The sequence below is a fragment of the Canis lupus genome, chromosome 1, assembly GCF_011100685.1.
Source record: "Canis lupus familiaris isolate Mischka breed German Shepherd chromosome 1, alternate assembly UU_Cfam_GSD_1.0, whole genome shotgun sequence".
NCBI lineage: Eukaryota > Metazoa > Chordata > Mammalia > Carnivora > Canidae > Canis > Canis lupus.
The window spans coordinates 108192095-108211048 of record NC_049222.1 but is presented as its reverse complement, the minus strand read 5'-3'; the positions used below and the strand labels follow the sequence as shown (position 1 = coordinate 108211048).

The following is an 18954-nucleotide window of genomic DNA, read 5'->3' as shown; positions in this document are numbered from 1 at the left end:
TGCCGGGGGCTGTAGTCCCTCGGGTCGAGGCTACGCCTGGGAACGCGTGGGGCTGGGTGTGGGGACGCGGTCCCCCCGTGGCAGAACTCCAGGGCACAAAAAAAATGTGATGACCTCCTCCTTCTGGCTGCAAACTACTTTTATGGGAACTTGTGGGGTGGTTAGGCACATTGGTAAGTGGGCTTAATGTCTAGAGTTGGGGTCTGCACCTAAGAGGCAGGATGGGAGAAGCTGAAATCTGGGAGACTGAATTTGTGGGTGAGAATCTTAGGAAGGCCCAAGTGGAAATGTGGGAATCAGGAAGGGATGGTGGGGACCTCCACGAGGGTGCCCTTCATGGCCTTCTGCCCATACCCCAGCTCTGCACCCCCGGTCACAAGCAGCTCAATCCCGGTGCAGAAGGTGGCTTCAGAGGCCAGGAACACGGCAGCAGCCCCCACCTCAGCTGGCTGGCCCAGGCGGCCCAGGGGCTGGGGAGAGACAAGGGGGAGAGGAATGAAGTGAAACACCAGGCCTGACTGCCACACCCTAAGCCACTCCCATGCCACCTGGATCTGGCCCCTACGCCTACCTGGTTCATTGTGCCCTGTAAGACTGTGGCAGCGGGGTCAGGCGTTAAGGCTGCCAGCCCCTCCCACATTGGGGTCCAGATGTTTCCTGGGGAGATGCTGTGGGAAGGGAGGAGAGGGGATCAGAGAAGTGTGCCACAGACACGGCCTCTGAGGCTTACTCTCAGCCTTCCCACCCCACTTGGAGGTGCTCACCAGTTGACCCGGACGCCATATCGACTCTCATCCAGGGCCAAAGCTTTGGTCATGGCTGTTACTGCCCCCTGAGGAAGATGATGTGGAGGGAAAATTCAGTCCAGGGAAGACGAGGTCCTTCCTGTTCTCTCCTCCAACCCCGAGGTCAAGCTGGGACATCAGAATGGGGTAGTCATGCACTCCCTGCCAGCCCCGATGGGATACACCAGGCTCTGCTTCACTGGAGACACTTGGTACATAACATGTCCCAGGTTGTCATGTCTCAGGACTGAGGTCCCCAGAGGGCCTGGTAAGGAGTGAGGGAAGGGGCAGGGTACCTTGGTGGCCACATAGGGAACTGCCTGGACCTGGCCGATGGCCCCCACCAGACTGGAGATGTTGATAATATTCCCCTGGCTCTTCCGCAGGTGGGGGAGGGCAAACTGGGAAGACAGAGGCAAAGTCAGATCCCCCAGACACTGGATTCCCCCAGCCACACTGAAACACATCCTGATGTCTGGAGCAATGGCATTGCCCTGGTATGGTCACTAGTGGATCTTGCTGCCTTGTAGGAACAAGGTTCTACAACTCCAGGAAGCACCTTTACTGGTTTGCCCATGTCTCTAGGTTTAAGGAATCTCTTCATGTCTGGAAGGCATTTTTCTCTATGTCTCCTCTACTACCTCTCTCTCTTCCCCCTTCTGTGTCCTTGTCCCCCTCCCCCAATCCCTGTTCTCTCTCTAGGTCTCTGTCTCTCCGCTCTGGGTCTTAGTATGTTGCTCAAACTCCTGTCCATATCAAGATAGGAAAATGCAAGATGGCTGCATATTTTGCAGAAATGGGAAGAAGCTCTTTTATCCACGAGGGGGTGACAGTATCTCTGAGTTTCAGGGAGAACTTTGTGGTCAGAATGTGATTGATGTGAGAGCCCTTCATGAAATGCACTGCTTTTTACCAGCTTCTCTTCTGCAATTCCCTGGATCCCTGGAGGTCCCTAAACTAATTCTCTTTTCCTTTCTCTCTTCCCTTCCTCTCTGTCTCTCAGCTCTTTCACTACACACGACCTTGAATAAATTCAAATTCTATTCTTCCTCTTATTTTCCTTTGACTGCTGAGCTTGTTGGGCAAGACCTGTTCCTAACGATAAAGATTAATGAGTGCATGCAGCCTCCTCTAAGTGGTTCCCAGGGAATCTAAATTAGGTCCCTCTCGGGGTCACCCTACCAGCTCTTTCAAACCTTCTCCACTCCCTCTAAAACAGCCTCCACTTTTTCTAAGGACTGTATCCTCAAGCAAACCCTAAGTGTGCCAACCCTAGGGCCTTTGCACTTGCTGTTCCCTCAGTCTGGAATACTTTTCCTCTGATAGGCGTGGAACTCTCTACTAGGGTGACTAGCCATTCCAGTTTGCCCAGGACTGAAGCGTTTTTGAGGACATGGGACATTCAGTCCACTCTCAGGGTTAAACTGGGACAGTCCTGGGTAAACCTAATCCCTCAGCAGCTCCAAATCTTGTTCAAATGTCGCCTTCTGGGCAGCCCAGGTAGCTCAGTGGTTTAGCGCCGCCTTCAGCTCAGGGCCTGATCCTGGGAACCCAGGATGGAGTCCCATGTCAGGCTACCTGCATGGAGCCTGCTTCTCCCTCTGTCTGTGTCTCTGCCTCTCTCTCTTTCTGTGTCTCTCATGTATAAATAAAATCTTTTTTAAAAAAAGTCACCCTCACATCTTATTTATTTTTTATTTATTTTTATTTTTATATTTTTATATTTATTTATTTATTTATTTATTTATTTATTTAAATATCTTATTTATTTGAGAGAGAGAGAGAGAGCATGTGCATAAGCAGGAGGAGGGGCAGCGGGAGGGAGGGAGAGGGAGAAAGAGAGAGAGAAGCAGATTCCCCACTGAACTCAGGGCTTCATCCCAGGACCTGACCATGACCTGAGCTGAAGGCAGATGCGTAACCAACTCAGCCACCCATGCACCCCTGAAATTTCTTACTTTGTTTCACCCCTGTATTAAGGTGTCTGTCACATAATAGTGCTCAATAAATATCTTTTGAATAAATAAATGAATTTATTGAATTTATCTATTATGTGCCTGGCCCTACTGTCAGTTCTTCACATGCATTAGCTCATTGAATCCTCAGAACAACCCTAGACAAAGGAACTGTCCACAGCTCCTTTTGCCAGGTGAGGAGACTGAGCAGGTAAGCGACGCTCCCAGGGTCATGTGACAACTGTCAAAGCCAATACTTGTGCCAAGCAGTGAACAGAGAGCAAAACCCATAAGCAAAAGAGAATTTCTGACAACTCTAAGTCTTAAGAACTTTAAGATAACATGGGCACGAGTACCATGATTATGTGGGCACTGGGGGCAGGGATTCTAATCCTCCAGTGGCTCCTCAGGGACCTGACCCCCACTCCCATTCCCCCCTCCATCCTTCCTCTCTCTCTCTCTCTCTCTCTCTCTCTCTCTCTCTCTCTCATTGGCCTTGAAACCCTTACTGCCTCCCTCAGCCCTGGGCTGGCCCAGCCCCCTACCCCGAGGCTCCACCCCTGCCCTTGCCTAATACTTTCAGAAACCTTTTCACTCTCTACCCAGCTGTTTGTTTGTTTTTTAAGATTTTATTTATTTATTCATAGACACAGAGAGAGAGAGGCAGAGACACAGGCAGAGGGAGATGCAGGCTCCATGCAGGGAGCCCGATGTGGGACTGGATTTCGGGTCTCCAGGATCACACCCCAGGCTGCAGGCGGCGCCAAACCGCTGCGCCACTGGGGCTGCCCCCATACCCAGCTGTTTGACTCCCTCCCCACCCCCACCCTGCAAACGTGAGGTCCCTAAGGGCTGCACACCATGAGTCATTCGCTCCCCTTGTCCTGGCACTGGGCACGCAGTTAGCACTGAATAAATATTTGTCCCATACTCCTTATGGTCCCTATTCAACCCTCCCACACATTCCTTGGGCCATTTCCCAGTCCTGCCTTCAAGGTCACCTAGCACTTTTGTGCAGCCCACATCAAGATCCCGCTGGAATCTTATTGGCCTGACCTTCCCTCCCTTTGGACACATGACCAGGAGAGCCTGGCTCTCCTGGATGCCATGCAGCCTCCCTCCCACCTTTCATTTCTCCTGGATCTGCTTCTCTCCGAGCTGTGCCAGGGGAGGCCCCGCTTGGCTGTTTTCCCATCAACATATCCTAATTCTCCCCTGGAACCACCTTCCGGAGCTCCTCACCTGCCCTTTGCATCTTCTTTTTTTTTTTTAAAGATTTTATTTATTTATTCATGAGAGACACACGGAGAGAGGCAGAGACACAGGCAGAGGGAGAAGCAGGCTCCCCACAAGGAGTCAGATGTGGAACTCAACCCTGGGACCTGGGATCACACCCCAAGCCAAAGGCAGATGCCCAACCACTGAGCCACCTGTGCGTCCCTGGGCAGCTTCATTTCTATCTGTTCAGTGCAAAACTCACTCTACTGTCTCCTCCTAGAATCTGCCTTTCTCCTTGATTTTCAGCCTCAGGCATGGGGTCCACTTCCACCCAGCTTCTCAAGCCAGAGCTCTGAGAACCTTCTGGAGCTTCCCTCTACTTAAGTCCCTCATCTTTTTTTTAATTAATTAATTAATTAATTAATTAATTATTTTTTTAACTCCCTCATCTGATTCATCACCAAGCCCTGGCCACTGTGCCTTCTAAGGACCTCTTGAATCTATACAATTCTTTCTACCTCATTTATTCATTCGATGAACATTAACGGAGCACCTAGGATGTGCCAGGTGCTGTGGTAAATGCCATAGATGCCACAGGAAACAAGACAGAAACTTCTGCCCTCACAGAGCCAAGTCCTGGAGGAGGCAGCAATAAAGAAATAAAAGTGCATAAAGGAATGTGCTAGAGTGTGAACAGGGATAGGCAACAAAAAGTAGAGCAAGAGGAGGGGAATGGGGGTGTTGGGGTAGGTGCAATTGCAAACAGGGTGTTGTGGTATGAATTGTGGAGATGTCTTGGAGAATCCTGGGCCTGGGCCAGGCAGGAGGAACAGCATTTGCAAAGGCCCTGAGGCAGGACAGAACTGGGGCATTTGGCACAAGACTACTGCAGTAGGAGGGGAAGGTCAGAGGAGGAACAGGGGCCAGACCATGTGAGGCCATGAAGGCTACCTCTTTTTACTTGCACAAATGCTACTGTCTCCTAATACTGGTTTTCCAATGCCCACACTTTGTCTTCTGACCTGTTTTGTATGCAAGAGCCAGAGCGCTTTTTAATTTTTATTTATTTATTGCTTTTAAGTAATCTCTACACCCAATGTGAGGCTCAAATTCACAACACTGAGATCAAGAGTTGGGTGCTCAAGTACAGCATCCTTTCTTGATTAAAACTCTCCACAGTGTAGGGATAGAGGCAACATACCTCCATATCATAACAGCCATACATGAAAAGCCCACAGAGAATATCATTCTCAATGAGGAAAAGTTGAGAGCTTTTCCCCTAAGGTCAGGAACACATCAGGGATGTTCACTCTCAGCACTGTTGTTCAACATAGTGCTGGAAGTCCTAGCCTCAGGAATCAGACAACAAAAAGAAATAAAAGGCAAAGAAGTGAAACTCCCACTCTTCGCAGATGACATGATACTCCATGTGAAAACTCAAAAGACTCCACCCCAAAATTGCTAGAATTTACAAGACTTTAGCAAAGTGGCAGGATATAAAATCAATGCACAGAAGTCAGCTGAATTTCTATACACTAACCATGAGACAGAAGAAAGAGAAATTAAGGAGTTGATCTCATTTACCATTGCACCAAAAACCATAAGATACCTAGGAACAGATCTAACCAAAGAGGCAAAGGATCTGTACTCAGAAAACTATAGAACACTCATGAAAAAAGCTGAGGGATGCCTGGGTGGCTCCAGTGGTTGAGCACCTGCCTTTGGCCCAGGGTGTGATCCTGGAGTCCTGGAATCGAATCCCACATTGGACTCCCTGCACGGAGCCTGCTTCTGTCTCTGCCTCTCTGTGTCTCTCATGAGTATATAAATAAAATCTCAAAAAAAAGAAAAATCGAGGAAGATGCAAAGAAATGGAAGCTATATTACAAAGCTGTGATCATCAAGACAGTATGGTACTGGCACAAAAACAGACACATAGATCAACGTAACAGAATAGAGAACCCAGAAATGGACCCTCAACTCTATGGTCAACTCATCTTCAACAAAGCAAGAAAGAATATCCAATGGAAAAAAGTCTCAAAAATGGTATTGGGAAAAATGGACAGCCACATGCAGAAGAATGAAACTGGGCCATTTCCTCACACCATACACAAAAATAGACTTGAAATGGATGAAAGACCTAAGTATGAAACAGGAATCTATCAAAATCCTAGAGGAAAACATAGGCAGCAATCTTTGTGACCTTGGCCGCAGCAACTTCTTGGTAGACACATCTCCACAGGCAAGGGAAACAAAGGCCAAAATGAACTACGGACTTCATCAAGATAAAAGCCTTTTTAAAAAAATATTTACTTATTCATGAGAGATGCAGAGAGAGAGAGGCAGAGACACAGGCAGAGGGAGAAGCAGGCTCCATGCAGGGAGCCCGACGTGGGACTCTCCAGGATCACACCCTGGGCTGAAGGGGCGCTAAACCGCTGAGCCACCCGGGCTGCCCAAGATAAAAAGCTTCTGCACACCAAAGGTAACAGTTGACAAAACCAAAAGACAACCAATAGAATGGGAGAAAATATTTGCAAGTGTCTTATAAGATAAAGGGCTAGTATCCAAAATCTATAAAGAACTTATCAAACTCAACACCCAAAGAACAAATAATCCAGTCAAGAAATGGGCAGAAGACATGAACAGACATTTCTTAAAAGACCTACAAATGGCCAACAGACACATGAACACATGCTCAACATCACTCAGCATCAGGGAAATACAAATCAAAACCACAGTGAGATACCACCTCACACCAGTCACAATGACTAAAATTAACAAGTCAGAAAACAACAGATGTTGGCAAGGATGTGGAGAAAGGGGATCCCTCATACATTGTTGGTGGGAATGCAAACTGGTGCAGCCACTCTGGAAAACAGTATGGAGACTCCTCAAAAAGTTGAAAATAGAGCTACTCTACAACCTAGCAATTGCACTACTAGGAATTTACCCCAAAGATACAGATGTAGTGATCCAAAGGGGCACTTGTAACCCAATGCTTATAGTGGCAATGTCCACAATAGTCAAACTGTGGAAAGAGCCCCGATGTCCATCAACAGATGAATGGATAAAGAAGATGTGGTCTATATATAAAATGGACTACTACTCAGCCATCAAAAAAAAAAATCTTGCCATTTGCAACAACATGGATGGAACTAGAGGATATTACACTAAGTGAAATAAGTCAATTAGAGAAAGATAATTATCATAGATCTCACTCAAATGTAGAATTTAAGAAACAAAACAGAGGATCATAGGGGAAGAGAGGAACAAAGAAAACAAGGCGAAATCATAGAGGGAGACAAACCCTAAGAGATTAAATCATAGGAAACAAACAGGGTTGCTGGAGGGGAGGGGGCAGGAGGGATGGGGGTCACTGGATGATGGGCACTAAGGAGGACACATTGTGTAATGAGCACTGGGTGTTATATAAGACTGATAATCACTGAACTCTACCTCTGAAACCAATAATACATTATATATTTTTTAAGGTTTTTAATTTATTTATTCATGAGAGACACAGAAAGAGAAGCAGAGACATAGGCAGAGGGAGAAGCAGGCTCCATGCAGAGAGCCCAGTGTGGGATTCCATCCTGAAACTCCAGGATTATGCCCTTAGCCGAAGGCCGATCCTTAACCACTGAACCACCCAGGTGTCCCAATACATTATATGTTAATTAATTGATTTTAAATTAAAAAAAGAGAGTCGGATGCTCTACAAACTGAGCCAGCCAGGCGCCCCTAGAGTGATCTCTTAACATCGAGGATTTTATTTATTTATTTGACAGAGAGAGAGAGAGAGAGAGAGAGAACAAGCAAGGGGAGTGGCAGGCAGAGAGAGAGGGAGAAGCAGATTCCCTGCTGAGCAGTGGGCTGGCTGAGAGACTTGATCTAGGACTCTGGGATCATGACCTGAACCAAAGGCAGACCCTTAACCGACTGAGCCACCCAGGTGCCCCTGATGATTGTTTTAATCATGGTGGTAAAGGCAGCAACTTACTCATGCTGACAGATTTCTTTGCAACGGGCAGAGTTTTGGGTACCGGGACAGAGGCGTGGACAAGCAGACAGTCTCTGCCCTCTGGAAAACCACATGCAATAGGCAGGTGGTGTCTGGAGCCAAGGCAAAGGAACTAATTGTAATAATACAATAGAGACCAACTGGGTGAATTGAAAGAGCTTGGATGGGGCGCCTGGCAGGCTCAGTCAGTGGAGCATCCAACTGTTGATCTCGGGGTTGTAGGTTTGAGCCCCACGTGGGGTGAAGAGATTATTTCAGAAGTAAAATCTTCAAAAATAGATAAATAGAGGGGTGCCTGGGTGGCTCAGTCTGTTAAGTGGCTGCCTTCAGCTCGGGGGTCCTGGGATGGAGCCTCTGCATCATCTTCGTTGAGCTCCCTGCTCAGTGGGGGACCTGCTTCTCCCTCTCCCTCTGCCCTCCCGCCCCCACCCTGGCTCATGACCATGCTGTCGCTCTCAAATAAATAAAGAAAATCTTAAAAAATAATAATAATTGCTAAGCGGAAGGTGGAGATGGAGATGGGTCTCTAGATCTTAAAACGCACATGGGTGGTTTCTACCCCAGTACCTTTGTACACCATTTTTTGGTAAATGAAACACCCTGTGCTCCACTTCCTTCCCTCCCACTCAGGGTTCCAGCATCCAACCTCACCTTTTCCCTTCTGCTTCTGCCAGGCTTCATTTGCCCAACGTATATTTCAGTGACCTCAACCTGAGTTAGGGAGATTGGCCGCAGGAAAAAGAATGGGGCAATGTTTGTGATAGGCAAATAAAAATGCACAGACCAGAAACCCTGTGCCAGGCATGCTCTAAGCTCTTCATGGGTATTTTACTCTCATTCAATTCTCAGGAACAACCCTGCGAATTAGGTACCATTTATTAAGCCTCATTTTTTTCACAGGAGAAACCAAAGTGCTGACAGGCTGAGTAAGTTGCCACATTGCAGGGAGGAAGTGGCAGAGAACTGAGGCAGGCAGGGATTGGATCTGGACCCTTTACTCCTATGTGAGGCTTCTGTTCCAGCCACTGACAGGTAAGAGAGTCAGATAGCCCCACAGGGAGAGGTGGGGACTGGGGTATAATGGCGAGCCCTGCCATATTTAGCAGACTGTCACTCTGCCCTGTGGGTCCACTTTGCCAATCTTTCTTTCCTTTTTTTTTTTTTTTAAAGATTTTATTTATTTATTAATGAGAGACACACAGAGAGAGGCAGAGACATAGTCAGAGGGAGAAGCAGGCTCCCTGCGCAAAGCCCGATGTGGGACTCGATCCCAGAACTCTGGGAACCCGCCCTGAGCCAAAGGCAGATGCTCAACCACTGAGCCACACAGGAGTCCCCACTTTGCCAATCTTTCAAGGAAAACCAGAAATGGGATCCCTGGGTGGCGCAGCGGTTTGGCACCTGCCTTTGGCCCAGGGCGCAATCCTGGAGACCTGGGATCGAATCCCACGTTGGGCTCCCGGTGCATGGAGCCTGCTTCTCCCTCTTCCTATGTCTCTGCCTCTCTCTCTCTCTCTCTCTCTCTCTCTGTGACTATCATAAATAAATTTTAAAAAATTAAAAAAAAAAGAAAAACCAGAAATAGGGCTGTTTAGGAGAAATCTCTCTCTTTTTAAATGCTGGGCACTGAGAGAGATATGTAAAATTACATATATATTATATAATTACATATATACTCCCTTTATGGGATACAGTGGGTATATCTTATTGTATGGAGATGCCAATCTTAGGGGTGACACAAGTTGGGGACAGAGGCAAGAGTTCAGGGGTGCCTGGGTGGCTCAGTTGGTGAAGCGTCTGCTTGGGTCATGATCCCGGGGTCCTAGTATGGAGCCCTGCATTGGGCTCCCTGCCCAACGAGCAGCCAGCTCCTCCCTCTCCCTCTGTCTGCTGCTCTCCCTGCTTGTGCTCTTCTTTCAAATGAATGAACAAAATCTTAAAAAAAAAAAAAAAAAAAAAAAAAAAGGAGCAAGGGTTCACAGGTTGAACAAGGCCACCCAACTGCCCAGAAACATTTCACCTGAATCTCAAGTGAGACACCAAAGAGAGTTTGTGAGTTTCCTCACCAGTGACCACACCCCCACCCCACCCTCCTGGGCCTCCTCCCCTCTTGTGTCTGCACTGGCTTTTATGATCTACTCCAGCTTCAAGCTGGTTGGTGAGCTCCCAGCTGATGACTCCAGGCCTCTCCCCTCACCCCAGATCCAAGAATCCCACGTAAACCTGTGCTGGGCAGCTCCTCTCCCTCTCCACCACACCGCGCCCCTTTCCCCTGCCAGGCCCTGCTAACTCAAAAGGTCTCTGACCCCACCTGCTCCTCCCCAGGCTTCCTCATAGCAATGCATGGCAACTCAGTCCCACTAGTTGCTAGCGGCAGTGGTGGTGGTGTGTGTGTGTGGGGGGAACATAAGCCAAAACCCCCACTCCTTTCTTTCTCAAATCCACCCCCACATCTAGTCTACAAGGAAACCCTGACAATACTACCTTCAAAATGGGTCCAGAATCAGAATACTTCCCACCAAATCCACAGCCACCCAATGGCCTCGTGGGATTCAAATCACCTCCTGCCTGGACCATCCAGTCAGTGCCCTCCCTGGGCACACTGCCAAAGCCCTTGCCCCCTGCCTGTTCCCCATGTGGCCGCTGGTTGCCATTTACAGCAGCTCACTTCCTTGGCTCCAGGCTCAAGTACCAAAGCAAAATCCTCTCCATGGTTGACAAGGCCAGATACGATCTAGGTTCTTTTGTCCCCTTTATACTCTCACCTCCTGTTATTCCTCCTACACTCGGAGCAGTTCCCACCCCAGGGCCTTTGCACAGGCTGTTCTCTGCTGGACCACTCTGCCTCACACACATCCTTGAGGTCTGACTCAAATGTCACCTCTCAGAGAAGCCTTCTGACTACCTCCACCCTGTCTAAAAGAGCAGCACATAAATACTCTTAAACAAACAAACAAAAAAACCTCATCTGGTAAAGACACATACTAAATGACACACATGTAAAATATGTCTGAGATTTGCTTTAAAAAGCTCCAGCAAGGGATTCCTGGGTGGCTCAGTGATTGAGCATCTGCCTTTGGCTCAGGGTGTGATCCCGATCTGGGGATCAAGTCCTGCGTTGGGCTCCCTGTGAGGAGCCTGCTTCTCTCTCTGCCTGTGTCTCTGTCTCTCTGTGTCTCTCATGAATAAATAAATAAAATCTTTAAAAAAAATAAAATAAATAAAAATAAAAAGCTCCAGCAAAAGAGGCACTTGGGTAGCTCAGTTGGTTGAACATCAGACTGTTGATTTTGGCTCAGATCATGATCTCAGGGTCCTGAGATAGAGCCCCACATGAGGCTCTGTGCTCAGTGGGGAGTCTGCTTCTCTCCCTCTCTCTTTGCCCTTCCCCTCCCTAAAACAAATAAACAGATCTTAAAAGAAAAGAAAGAAAAAAATGAAGAGTCCACAGGAGGAATGACAGAATGTTGATAATGCTGGGTGACGGGTGTGAGGAATTCAGTACATCTCTCCACTTTTGTGTATGCTTGCAAAATGTCAAAATAAAAAGTTTCATATGGGCACCCAGGTGGCTCAGTTAGTTCAGCATCTGACTATTGATCTCAACTCAGGTCTCAATCTCAGGGTCATGAGTTCAAGCCCCACATTGGGCTCCACGCTGGGCATGGAGCCTGCTTAAAAAAAAAGTTTTGGGACACCTGGGTGGCTCAGTTGTTGAGCGTCTGCCCTTGGCTCAGGGCATGATCCCGGGGTCCTGGGATTGAGTCCAGCATCAGATTCCCTGCAGGGAGCCTACTTCTCCCTCTGCCTGTGTTTCTGCCTCTCTCTCTGAGTCTCCCATGAATAAATACATAAAATTTTTAAAAAATTTTTATTAAAAAACAGGGATCCCTGGGTGGCTCAGCGGTTTCGCGCCTGCCTTTGGCCCAGGGTGCGATCTTGGAGTGCCGGGATCGAGTCCCGCATCAGGCTCCTGGCATGGGGCCTGCTTCTCCCTCTGCCTGTGTCTCTGCCTCTCTCTCTCTCTCTCTATCATAAATTTTAAAAAACATTTTATAAAAAAACAGCATTTGCACCTGTCCATCACTCTCATGCATGGCACTTATCACTCGCTGACATTAAGATCTATTTACTTGCTCACCTACTGTCTCCCCCGTTAGCATGTCAGCTCCCCAGGGGCAAGGATGTTTGTCTTGTGCTGGATGCACAATGCTCAGCACATGGCTGGTACTAAACAAATATTTGCTGAATGAATTAAAGTGTGCTATGATGAAAATAAATAAGCTGTTGCAGAGAATAAATATGTATGTGTGAGTGCCACAGAAGCATGAACGGTTGGGAAGGAGAGGCCATTCTGAAGAGCTGGCATTTCAACTACAATGGTAAGTAGGAGGCTTTTATGGGAAGATTCAGAGGGTAGGGTGGTAAGGGGAAAAACTCATTGTTCCCCATGGCTATTTGCTGGGTGGCAAAGCTGTAACTGCCTCTCATTGACTCCTCGCCTCAATCCCTCCTCCTGCCCCTCCATCCCACCCTTATTCCTATTACTCCCCAACTCTATATCAGCACACCACTTTAGAAGGTTCTAGAAGGTCCCTAAGAAGACTGGGCCAGGTCACCACACAGCTAGCTTCTGCTGGATGTAGGGATTAGCACCCATATATTGGCTATAAAGTTAGAGTCCTTTTGGAATAAGCAACGCAGCAGAAACATTCTGCTCCAAGAAGAAGTGGGTCTGACAATCTCCCGGTCAGGAGGCCACCTGGCCTGACAGCTTGGGCCATAGTTCTCACCTTGGTCACGGTGTATGTCCCCAGCAGGTTCAGCTCCAACAGCTGCCTGAAGCCCTCGGCAGAGGTCTCCTCGGGCCACTGCGGAGGTGGATCTAAGGGAGGGGGTGGGAGACACAGAAGCAGAAGGAATGAGGGAGTGACACAGGGAAGAAATGAAGATATGGTCCGGTCGGGGGTGGCTGACAAGAGGGGCAGGGATCACAGGGAAGAAAGGAGGTGAATTAAAAAGCGGTCTCAGGCCAGAAGTCCCAGCTTCCAATATGAGCCTCTGCCACTTCTGGCTGTGTGACTTTTTAGTAAGTCACTTTGCCTCTCTGTGTCTCAGTCTCCTTATCTACAGAAGGACAACACTTGGCTCTCGGGCTGAGAAAGTTCCACCCAAAGCTGGGAGCGCCTGAGTGGCTCAGTGGGTAGAGCATCCAACACATGATCTCAGGTCTTGATTTCAGGGTTGTGAGTTCAAGCCCTTTGTTGGGTGTGGACCTTAGTTTAAAAAAAAACAAAACAAGGAAATTTCCCAAGTCAGAGTGTCTGGCTGTCTGGGTCAGAGTTGTAAATTTGAGATTGGATGCAGAGATTACTTGAAAATAAAATCTTTAAAGGGCACCTGGGTAGCTCAGTGGTTGAGCATCTATCTGCCTTTGGCTCAGATCCAGGGATGGAGTCCCATATCGGGCTCCCCACAGGGAGTCTGCTCTTCCCTCTGCCTCTCTTTGTGTCTCTCATGAATAAATAAATAAAAATTAATTAATTAATTAATCTATTTTTTAAAAATAGTAAAAATAAAAATTAAATTAAATCTTTATAAAAGGGCAGCCCAGGGCAGCCCCGGTGGCATAGCGGTTTGGCGCCGCCTGCAGCCTGGGGTGTGATCCTGGAGACCTGGGATTGAGTCCCGCATCAGGCTTCCTGCATGGAGCCTGCTTCTCCCTCTGTCTGTGTCTCTGCCCCTCTATGAATAAAGAAACAAAATTTAAAAAAAGGCGGGGGGGCAGCCTGGGTGGCTCAGCGGTTTGGTGCTGCCTTCTTCTGCCCAGGGTGTGATCCTGGAGACCCAGGATCGAGTCCCCATCGGGCTCCCTGCATGGAGCCTGCTTCTCCCTCTGCCTGTGTTTCTGCCTCTCTTTTTCTCATGAATTTAAAAAAAAAAATCTTAAAAAAGTTTTTCTCTCAGGAGTCAATATTTGGGCCTAATACTTAGCCCCATAACATATTTGTAAAATAAATAGGAGGAATTGGTGGGAGGGGAGGGGGTGTGGGTGGAGGGACAGAAAAATCAATGTTCAGAGGAAAAGGAGGTGGAAAGATAGGGGAATAAGAATTAGGAGAAAACACAGGCAGTGGGGAGAGGCCACCTTGAAGGCTCCAAGGCTTTAGGAGGCCAGGGGAGGAAGGCACAATGAAGGGGGAAAACAAGATGGCAGGCAGGAAGCTGAGGGAATCTTGGATTGTTCCTCCCCAAGGACCCAGGGCTTGTGGCTTGGCTTCCTTCAAGGATCTATTCAAATATCTTCAGGGAACCGACCCTGGATCCTGTTTAAAACAGCCCCTTGGGACACCTGGGTGGCTCAGCGGTTGAGCGCTTGCTGTTCTCTCTCTGTGTCTCTCATGAATAAATAAATTAAATCTTTAAAACAAACAAAAAAAACCCAGCCTCTGGAAAAAAAACCAAACAAACAAAAAGCTCCTGCCATTCTCTAGACCCTAAACAGCTTGTTTTGTTTTAAGTAAGCTCTATGCCTAATGTGGGGCTTAAATTCACGACCCCGAGACCAAGAGTTGCAGCCTCCACCAACTGAGCCAGCCGGGTGCCCCAATTTTATTTCTCTTTATAGCCTTTATCACCACCAAACATGCTAGTATATATAGTCTATTCTCATTATTCAAGGCAGTTATAGTCTATAAAGTTCCAGTGAATACTGAATTAGGGAATATTCACCACTGTTCCTCTGGGAAAGAGGTACATATTATATAATAGTATGTAATATTACAGACTAAATGCGTTTCCCCACCCCCCGAGATTCATATGTTGAAATCCTAACCTTCCATGCAATGGCACTTGGAGGTGAAACCTATGGGAGGAGATTTTATTTTATTATTATTATTATTATTTTAAATATTCTTATTTTATTATTTTTAAAATATTTTATTTATTTATTCATGAGAGACACAGAGAGAGACACAGGCAGAGAGAGAAGCAGGCTCCCATCAGGGACCCTGATGTGGGACTTGATCCCAGGATCCCGGGATCACGACCTGAGCCGAAGGCAGATGCTCCACCACTGAGCCACCCAGGTGTCCCAGAAGGGGATTTTAAGTGGAGAGGATGGACCTCTCATGAATGGGATTAGTGCACTTCGACCCAGCAAGAAGCAGGCCCTCACCAGACACGAATATGCTGGCACTTGGATCTTGGGATTTCCTAGCCTCCAAATCTGTGAGAAGTAAATGTTTGTTGTCTGAGCCCTCCCCTTAGGTGGTATTTCTGTTCCAGGAGCCCAAACTGGCTGACACTATATATATGTATGCACATAGACATGTGTATACACACAGGCATATAGATATTTGCATATCTAACAGATTATAGTCTTAAATCCTAAAAACTCCTAATTCTAAAAAACAATAATCCTAGAACATAGTCTTAAATCCTAAAAACAACTCCTAATCCTAAAAACAATAAAATAGACTCCATTTTATTTATTTTGCAAACAAAGAAACAAGGCTCAGAGATGTTAAGAGATTGGCTAGAAGCCGGCAGTGTTGGAATTTTAACCCATCCAGTGGGCCCCAGGGCAGCTCCTTGCACTTCCATAGTCTCCATCCTCTGAAATCAGAGGGCACAGCTACACCTAGTTTGACCTTAACTGAGAACATGTGCTTCAGGCAAAGGGAATTTTTGTTGCTACTCCATACTTGTCCACAAATACATGGAAAGCATAGTGAGTACTGATGCTGAGATTACAAAAAAAATTTTTTTGCAAGTTGGTGACTTCACAAACACAGGAATCCATGGATGAGGCAGATTAACTATCATTTCTGGCCTATTTTTCTTACTCAAGAACGTGAATCCCAAGAAGACTAGAATGTTCTATCTATTGCGTTCACTGCCAGACACCTGGGTGGCTCAGTGGCTAAGCGTCTGCCTTTGGCTCAGGTCACTATCCCAGGGATCAAGTCCCACATTGGGTTCCCAAAGGGGAGCCTGCTTCTCTGCCTATGTCTCTGCCTCTCTCTGTGCATCTTTCATGAATAAATCTTAAAAAAATTTTTTTTTTCACTGCCAACTCCCCAGCCCCTAGGAAAGAACTTGGGACATGGTAGGCATTCAGTAAATATGTCTCAAATGTACAAAGGATACAGAGAGAAAGGATGAACTGGTATTAGCCATCTCTTTGATCTTTACAACAATATAAGGAGGAAAATGCAGCCCAGAGAGGGTGAGCCACTTGCTTAAAGTTGCCCAGCCAATACGCAGCGGTGGAGGGGGTGGGAGGGTTGTGCAGCCTGGGTGGCTCAGCGGTTTAGCGCTGCCTTCAGCCCAGGGCGTGACCCGGGATGGAGTCCCCCATCAGGCTCCCTGCATGGAGCCTGCTTCTCCCTCTGCCTGTGTCTCTGCCTCTCCCTCTCTGTGTCTCTCATGAATAAATAAATAAAATCTTAAAAAAAGCCAACAATAAGCAGGGGGGCACGTTGTGCAGCTGAAGAGGATGTCACTCTTATGACAGGCCTTGCTGTGTGACCTCAGTGCAATCAGTTCATCTCTCTGAGCCCTGGCTTACCAACATGAGAGATTCTTATGAAGGGTAAGTCGTTAAACTGACAGCATTTCCCCTTCAAAGGGGACCTTGAAGAGGACCTAAAAAACCACACTCATGAGGATACCTTCATAGTCATCAGCAAAGGGAAGGGTCATTGCCATCACTTCATAGATAAGCAAATTGAGACCACAAGATGGGAGCTGTTTCTTCAAGATATTTGTGATAATTATGAGGCCGAGTAGTTTATCTTATTTAATACCCACAACAACTCTGTTGTTCATGATCATCATTCCCATTCTAGAAACAGAAGAACTGAGGCCAGGATGGAACCAGCCAGGATGTGAGCCCCAGTGCAGGGCCTTCCAGGGCTGTACTGTCCCATCCAAGGAGACAGGGGGATGGGAAAGGGGATGGAGAAGACAGATGGGGAACTGAGGGGGAGGGAAAGGAAGGGATGGAAGCGGGGAGGTGGGTGGACACCAAGGGAGAATGGCCTGTGGGCCACACAACTCACGGTAGCCAGCGTTGTTGACTACACAATCCAGACGGCCAAAACGACGGACAGTCTCAGAAATGAGAGTCTGAGGACAAAGAGGTAAGTGAGCAGGGCTGGCACCCAGCCTTGAGGATCCTGGACTCCCAAAAGCAAAGGGGAAAAAAAAAAAAAAAAGCAAAGGGGGAGGTGGATCACAGCCAAGGTGAAGGGAGCTACAGGAAGTGGGGGCTTCCCCTAAATCACCAGAGGGCTGGATATATTCACACTGCAGAGACCTGGTGTCCGGGTGGGGGGCAGAGGGTGGACATCAGAGAGACATTGACCGAAGTGAACGGATAGAATCCCAGAGGCGGGAGAGGAAGACTCTTCCAGAAGGAGATCCACTGTGAGGGATTTTTGTTGTTGTTGTTCCAGTCTATGTGACAGGTGTGACAAGAGCTCCATAGTGAGAGATAAAGGAGAAACTTTGCAGGAGACCCAGAACCTGGCCAGCAGAATCAGGGAAAGTCCGGAGCAGCAGTCTTTGGGGCCAGACAGGGTCAAGAATAGCTCACCTGCACATCTTTCTCCCGGGTCACATCACAGAGGATAAAGACAGTTCCAGTAAGCTCCTGCTCCAGGGCCCGGCCCCCAGACTCTGCAGGGAGAGAAGGGCTGGGGTCCAGACTCCTAGGTCTGAGGGAGGAGGGGCTGGGGTCCTGATTCTTGGGTCTGAGAGAGGAAAGGGCCTGGGGGCCCAGACTCCTGGGTGTGAGGGAGGAGGGGGCTGGGGTGAGGACCAAGGGACGCTCACTCACCATCTTTGTCACAGATAACCACTTGGGCCCCGTTTTGCACTGAGAATGGAAAAACAGGTTACTCCAGCACAGATCTTGGCAAAGGCCTCTGCTGCCCTCCTGTGGCCACCTGGAGTGGGGCCCATCTTTCCAAACGTTCCCCTCATGACCCCAAAGTCCCATGATGTTCCTCTAGAGCAAAGGGCAGAAGACTTGACCCATATTCTCCTTGGCCACTGTAGGTGCCTGCTGGGGTTCCTGAGCCCCCATCCCTGGGTTCCAGAATAAACCCGAAACCTGCAAGCCACATTCCCCCAGCCACCCCCACTTTGTAGATAGAATAACTGAGACCCAGAAAAAGAGAGTAACCATTTTTGGAGAACTGCCAAAAGCTCAGGCCCCAGGCTTAGGCTGTCAACCCTTTCATTAACATTGCAAATTGGGTTTTTATAGGCTAAGAATCTTGACTCCAGTACTGAAGTTCCCACACCCACTAGTTCCCAGGGTCCCTCCGCTCCCAATCTCTAATATTCCCCAAGTAGCCAGACCCTGACTCGCCAGACCCCTACTCACCGAAGGCTCTCGCGATCCCGGCTCCAATGCCGCGCCCGCCTCCTGTCACAACCACCACCTTCCCGGCATAGCGCGTCCCTGTTGCCATCCTGCTTCTGTCTGACTCTCCCTGTCACTCACTCTGCTTCTTTCCACCTCCACAGTCCAGTGAGGCCGTGGAGCAGAACCATAAATAGGGGCTGGATCCTGGAAGGCCGGCCCTGGGGGGGCGTTGCCAGGAAGGCCAGAAGCCTGGAAGTTTGCCCCCGCCCCCTCCTCCCTCAGACCCAGTTGTCTGGGGCCTCAGCTCCTCCTCCCTCAGACTCAGGAGCCCAGGCAACCAGCCCCTCCTCCGTCAGACCTAGGAGCCCAGGCCCCCAGCCCCTCTACTCTCAGACCCTCAGGCCCAGGAGTCCGGGTCCCCAGCCCCTCCACTCTCGGACCCAGGAGTCTGGGCCCCCAATCCCCTCCTTCCTCAAACTCAGGATTTATGGCATCCAACCCCCTCCTCCCTCAGACCCAGGAATCTAGGCCCTGCTTCTCCTTTTCCAGACCTACAGGTTTCAGACCGTCAGGACGCAGGAGGCCACGGCTCCA

At 48.3% G+C, this 18954-nt stretch overlaps 1 protein-coding gene across 1 annotated transcript; it reads right to left on the bottom strand.

The window, feature by feature from the left end:
- Positions 1 to 125: 125 nt before the first annotated feature.
- HSD17B14 (hydroxysteroid 17-beta dehydrogenase 14) lies at positions 126 to 18947 on the bottom strand. Its single transcript, NM_001047981.1, has 10 exons — positions 18916 to 18947; positions 18379 to 18578; positions 17827 to 17865; positions 17584 to 17666; positions 17048 to 17114; positions 12776 to 12867; positions 1082 to 1186; positions 765 to 832; positions 572 to 668; positions 126 to 470 (listed from the first exon to the last, which is right to left on the bottom strand). Exons 2-10 carry the CDS (start codon positions 18464 to 18466, stop codon positions 297 to 299), a joined length of 813 nt encoding a protein of 270 aa, NP_001041446.1. The 5' UTR covers positions 18467 to 18578; positions 18916 to 18947; the 3' UTR covers positions 126 to 296.
- Positions 18948 to 18954: the final 7 nt, after the last annotated feature.